The following is a 6,000-nucleotide window of genomic DNA, read 5'->3' on the forward strand; positions in this document are numbered from 1 at the left end:
CAGTACTGCATAGAATCAGCCCGAGAGCCCGGGCGCGATTTATTGAAATTCGGGTTCAAGGCTCAGGTTCATCTCCTTTTATTGGAATTAAAACAATCACAATTTATGCACCTAGAGAAGGTCTGTGTGACAGCCTGATCTAATGACATGTATCCTCTATGGCCTCGAACTGAAAAAGAACGTTAATTCACTTAATCAAGAACTCAAATACAAGGTTAGATTGATAGAGCTTGTTGCCAAGCTGCGGTAACTGGGCTGATAATCAGCAAATCATATGTGACCTCCACCCCTGTGGTTTTGATTATTTGAACTGCGGTATTCAAAATGGGCAAGGTTGTTAATTGGCCAGTGAGTTCGTCAGCTCCCTCTGGATAAGTAATTACACAATTGTGGTGGCAACCCCAAAAAATGAAGAAGAAATTCATTCCTTCTAAATATTTTACAAACGTTGACAAATCGTATTGTTTTCGAAATGGCTAGCTCATGTTCAACTCCTACGATACCTCAGCGCACAGTGGCCGAGAAACGATGGCACCAAGCTTGGGAATCGTTGAAGAAGGAAGATAAAGACGAAATCAAACTAGACCCCACTCGAACGGATTATTTGGATATTCTTCAAGATATTCACAATCTCGCTATCGAGAAGAAAGAAGTATGCATACAAAATGCATGGAAATACAAAAAGAACAATGGCACAACGATAATTGTCAGAGATCTCTTCGAAAAAATACTTGTTTGGGTGAATAAAGTGAAGGATGTCGGAGATGTAATCGTCAGTTACGATCCTGGACATGCCGCTCTCCCTTGGGCAGCAGTGCGATTGCTTCTTACGATTGCAGTTGAAGATAGCCAGTCGCTTGGGATTTTGATCGAGGGGTTGGAACAAATCTCAAAGTTGATCGCCCAGTGCAAGGTGCTCGAAGATCTATACTCACAATCTGCTGGTGATAACACCGGATTTGATGGAGCCTTGCTGGAGCTTTATGTGGCGATTTTGACATTTGAATCACATGCAATTCAAATGTATCGAAAAAGCACGGCAAGCCGTTTAATCTCGGCAATCAAATTGCCATCGAATAAATTACAAGATGGCCTTAAAATGGTGTGGGTCAAACATCAACGAGTTACAGATTGTACCAGATTGATTGACGCTCAATACATTCGTCAATTCGAGGATATTCTTCAACAATTTGAACATCCAATTGTAAGAAGCGCAGCAATTTTGCAAAATTACGAAGATTCTCTAGACCTCCAAGAGCGCGAGACTTTACTGAGATGGCTCTCAACAATACCATACCGAAAACATCACAAATTAAAGCGGAGCGAGCGCCTTGAAGGCTCCTGCGAATGGCTACTAAATTCGGCAGACTACATCCAGTGGAAGGATTCAAGTGCATCGTCTATACTGTGGCTTAATGGAATAGCAGGTTGCGGGAAGAGCGTCTTGACGTAGGTATCGCTAACTGAGATATCAATACAATCAGATTTCTGACAGCATTTGCAGATCCGCGGTGATCGAAAGTCTTTGCCAGGAGTCTTCCAGCATGGGGACTGCGGCTCTGGTTGCATATTTCTATTGTTCTCGTAACACTGCAGAGCCCGAGAGGGCCAACCCCGAAGAAGTTCTGCGTAGTATTTTAGAGCAGGTATCATCAAACACCGCTGAACTTCCAATCCGAAAGCCTGTTGTTGAAGTCTACAAGAATTTGAAAAAAGAGAACCGAGGACTCTCTCCTCAGGAGCGCTTGAGCTTAGATGAGACTACCGAAGTGCTTCTTAAAATTCTTCAAGTGGATCCCTTCTATGTGGTGATCGACGCACTGGATGAATGCGACCCTAGTGAGAGATACAGCCTTATTGAATCTTTGAAAACTATCATTGATAAATCTGCCAGCGTTGTCAAGATTTTCATTTCGAGCAGGAGAGACAATGACATACTCAGTCAATTTGAAGAGTCACCATGTATCTCAATTCAACCTAGTCACATCTCTAAAGACATTGAGAATTATGTCAAGAAGGAAGTTTTCGAGGCAATGGAAAAGAAAAGGATAGTCAAAGGAAAACTTCTGCCAAAAGAAAAGAAGAAAATAGAGCAGCAAATAACTCAAACTCTCATTGATGAATCTCAAGGAATGTAGGTTCATCCACTTCTATTATGGAAAATGCAGTGGCTGACAAAATGAACCGTTAAACAGGTTTCGATGGGTAACCTTGCAGATGCAGCAATTGTGTAAGCAGGTTAGAGTGAAAGGAGACATCGATAGCGTTCTCAGAAAGCTCCCGAAATCGCTAGAAGAATCTTATCATCTTGTTTATCAAGATATTATGAGCATGGAAGAGCCAAGTCAGAAAGTTGCCATCAGGACATTACAGGTATTATTGAGCACGAGGCGAAAACTCATTCTGGATGAGATGCTCGCCGCAGTCACTGTTGAAATTGATACAAACGAAGTCCTGATCTCCACAGTTGATGAGTTGCTAGATGTTTGCTGCAACCTGATAATATTTGATAAAGGAGAACAGATTCTACGCTTTGCACATCTTTCGGTTCGAGAATTTTTGGAAAAATGCGCTCCAAGAGATCATTTCAGCATCCAATCCAGAGAATTGTTCTTGATGAATCGATGCCTTTACATTTTCTTGTATGAATCTCATCACGTCGTCATTTCCAGAGAGCAAGCAGAAGAGATCACTCGACAAAACAGAAGATTTGAGATGTATGCAGCGGAATACTGGCCGGAGCATTGTAAATTGGCGCAGCCCGATGTGGTAACTAGCGAGTTTTTGAAAAAGTTTATCGGTAATGATCTAGATACGGGTCATAGTGCATCATACAAAATGTGGCTTGAAAGGTCGAATTCATTACAGAACATGCCCCAGATTTTCTGTCATATCCACGGATACCACTTTGACCGGGGTGCCCCTCTATTAATCTCTGATATATCTTGTATGTACGGATTGATGGCAATTATCATGACTTTGTTGCAATACAAACATATTAATTGGAATGCACCCATGGCAAATCAGTATGGGCGAGTATATTATCCATTGGTATTTGCAGCTAAGGGTGGACATGTCATGATTGTCAAACAAATTCTCAGTAGATACAGTGGCTACTATGCAAAAGGCAGTCCTGGGCACGATATTTTTTTCATGAGTCTTATCGAAGCTATTAAGACCCCACAAATTGAAGTCGCAAAGATTCTACTTGACTATGGCATAGTAAAGGTTAACGACCAGCTCACGGAAAATTTTATATATATATATACAAAAGTCAAAGTCTTCTTGGCATAGCTGTTCGGAATCGTCGAGAATAAATGGTCCAGTTTCTACTTCGTTATGGGGCTAATTCTAATGGTGAGACCAAGAGCATTATCCCTTCTGTTGAGAGTGTTAAAGATCTTGAAACCTTGAAAGACGATCACGAAATCGTACAAAGACAAAATGCTCAAGGCAATTCACCTTTAGAACTTGCTGTATTACATTGCAATACCCCCATCATAGATGCTCTTTGTTCATTCGGGGCAGATGTTCTGGCCAAAGATTCTTCAGGAGCTACACTTATACACTGTCTAGCTAAGGGGTTTCCTGAGCATATGAGAAACTACTATCCCTGTGTCAAAGAATACGAAAATACTATTGAATGTTTGATACGGAACGGCGTAGATATAGCGGCGATTGATAATTCTCAACGCACAGCCCTGCATGTTGCTGCATGTCATGTCAATGATCTTGATCATCTGGTGCCAGTAATTGTCAATGCCGGTACGCCTATTAATGCACAGAACAACGAAGGGGATACTGCGTTGAATATTTTAGTTACTCGTTCGTGGTTGACAGCTAAAGTGGAGTGTGCGTTTCTTCTTTTATCACTAGGTGCAGATTGTTCCATTCCAAATAATGATGGGCTTACCGCATTAGATAAGGCTCAAAGGGTGCTCAAGGAATTGTATCCAAAACATTACCAACGGCGGGCTTACAGATACGTCGTCGAAAAATTGACTACAGCATCACAAGGTAAAATTGTGGAAGATATTTGGAGATTATTTGTCGATGATTCTTAGGTACAAATTAGGTACTGAACTATTCACCGAAGGTGTCAAAACAAATGACACAACGAGTGCTGAAATCGTGTAAGGTGGTATTGAATATTGAGGGGGCTCTTTTCTCATTCAAGATATATTTGCATATTGAATTTCATTTGAATCTTGCAAGATGATTACATTCCAGGGTTTTCAAACTGCTGTCTAATGGAACAAATGGTTAAGACTTCACTTTAAGATTGCATGTATGCTACGGTTACGAAAGCATTATTCATACGATTACCGTGATGAGAGTGATTCATTGAACTGTATCAAGTAGCTATTGTACAAATAATGGAGTGTTTTTATGTCAAATAATCCGGGATTATTACACAAATTTGAGGAAATTTTGGGCATAGAAGAATTATCTATGGTTTATTCCTAGATTAATATAGCAAATGAAAGAGAAGGTCAGATGAGTGTATATCGTCGATGTCTACATTACTTGGAACATCAAATTCTTGTAGCACTAACGACCGAATCTCCCTTCACACACTCATTCATTATTACCGGATTGAATTGCATACAAAGTCATAGGTACCCAAACCCAGGTAATATGCTATGGACAATCTCCTGAAAGGCCTTAGGCAACCGGAGATATAATCATTCATAACTTATATCTCAGGGTTCCCCAACTCTATAAACCAACTTCTCTCCGCTTAAATTTCCCTCTTTCATCTCTCTCGTTCCTTCTAATATTCCCTTCAAGCCACCATTCATTATCTTCACCGGATGATTTATAATCAGTCCATGCTCCAACAATATTTCCAATAGTACAAAAGCTCTTTTTCCAAGTTCGAAATCTTCAGGTGCAACTGCCCATACTTCACCTTCAATCTCGTACTCTTCGCCAGTGACCGAGTATCCGAGAAAGAAAATATTCTTAACATTATCCCTGGGCATTTCAATACCCATGAAATTTACATAAATATTTTCGCCAGAAGTGGACAGCGCATCGGCACAAATTTGAGCGCTGGATTGGGTGGCTATTGTATCAAAGACGTGGTGAAGTTTGTTCTGAGTAAGCGAGCGAATTTCGGCTCCGCAGTTGGGATCATGCTGGACGATATTAGCATGCTATCTAGTGGTTGAGACAGATGTAGATTCAAAGAAAAGCTGGAAATGATTCAGGGAAGTCTAAAGTCAAAAGTAATCTCCTCTTACATAGTCTAAAACATGATCTGCACCTAAGCTTTTCAACAGCTCAAAGTTCCTTGGTGACGACGTGGTGAAGACTTGCAACCCGGATCTTTCATGGAGTCTATTAGTTATCAATGCATAGTAGCTGGGGAGATAGAACTCACAGCTTCGCAAATTGAATAGCTAATGTTCCAGTTGCAGAGCTTCCTCCATAAATCAAAATCGAGAATTTGCTCTCGGGATTTAGCATAGAAAGGGGAAACGTCAGGAGGGGTAAAGACAGATACTTGTAGAAGCCCAATGCAACAGTTGTAACTCCAACGCCAAGTGATGTAGCTTCCTCAAAACTGATATTATCCGGAATATAGAATGCAACATCGCCTTTGACTACAATGTATGTGGCGAATGTTCCATCCTCAGGCTCAATGTCATTACCTGTGTTGATGTCAGTACTACGTATGAGTATTTTGTATCATCATACTAAGAGCAAACCTCCATGTGCTATCCCCGCGATTCTATCCCCCTTCTTCCATTCTTTATTCACACCCTTGCCAATCTCAACCACGATCCCCGCAAAATCACATCCTAAAAGCGTGGGACCCTTTGTCCTTGGACTAGACTTTTCATCTATGGTTTGCCAATCTGTGGGATTTATTGCAACGGCTATTGTCTTGACAAGAATGTGATCATCCCGAAGTCGTGGGATGGGAATTGGCTGTAATCTCGCTTCTCCGACAGCTGTTTTGACAATCCCGTAGTTCTCAGGAATGGCATTCAT

At 41.1% G+C, this 6,000-nt stretch overlaps 2 protein-coding genes across 2 annotated transcripts; one reads left to right on the forward strand and one right to left on the reverse strand.

The window, feature by feature from the left end:
* Positions 1–472: 472 nt before the first annotated feature.
* On the forward strand, positions 473–4,064 carry EAE97_002368 (uncharacterized protein; the record flags this gene model as incomplete). The annotated part of the gene is made up of 4 exons (XM_038872879.1): positions 473–1,449; positions 1,505–2,134; positions 2,196–3,228; positions 3,369–4,064. The coding sequence occupies 4 exons, from the start codon at positions 473–475 to the stop codon at positions 4,062–4,064; spliced, it is 3,336 nt and encodes a 1,111-aa protein (XP_038736085.1).
* A 639-nt stretch (positions 4,065–4,703) lies between these two features.
* On the reverse strand, positions 4,704–6,000 carry EAE97_002369 (uncharacterized protein; the record flags this gene model as incomplete). Its single annotated transcript, XM_038872880.1, has 4 exons — positions 4,704–5,141; positions 5,247–5,331; positions 5,387–5,657; positions 5,715–6,000. The coding sequence occupies 4 exons, from the start codon at positions 5,998–6,000 to the stop codon at positions 4,704–4,706; spliced, it is 1,080 nt and encodes a 359-aa protein (XP_038736086.1).

This window comes from Botrytis byssoidea, assembly GCF_014898295.1.
Source record: "Botrytis byssoidea strain MUCL 94 chromosome Unknown BBYS_004, whole genome shotgun sequence".
NCBI classification, from domain to species: domain Eukaryota; kingdom Fungi; phylum Ascomycota; class Leotiomycetes; order Helotiales; family Sclerotiniaceae; genus Botrytis; species Botrytis byssoidea.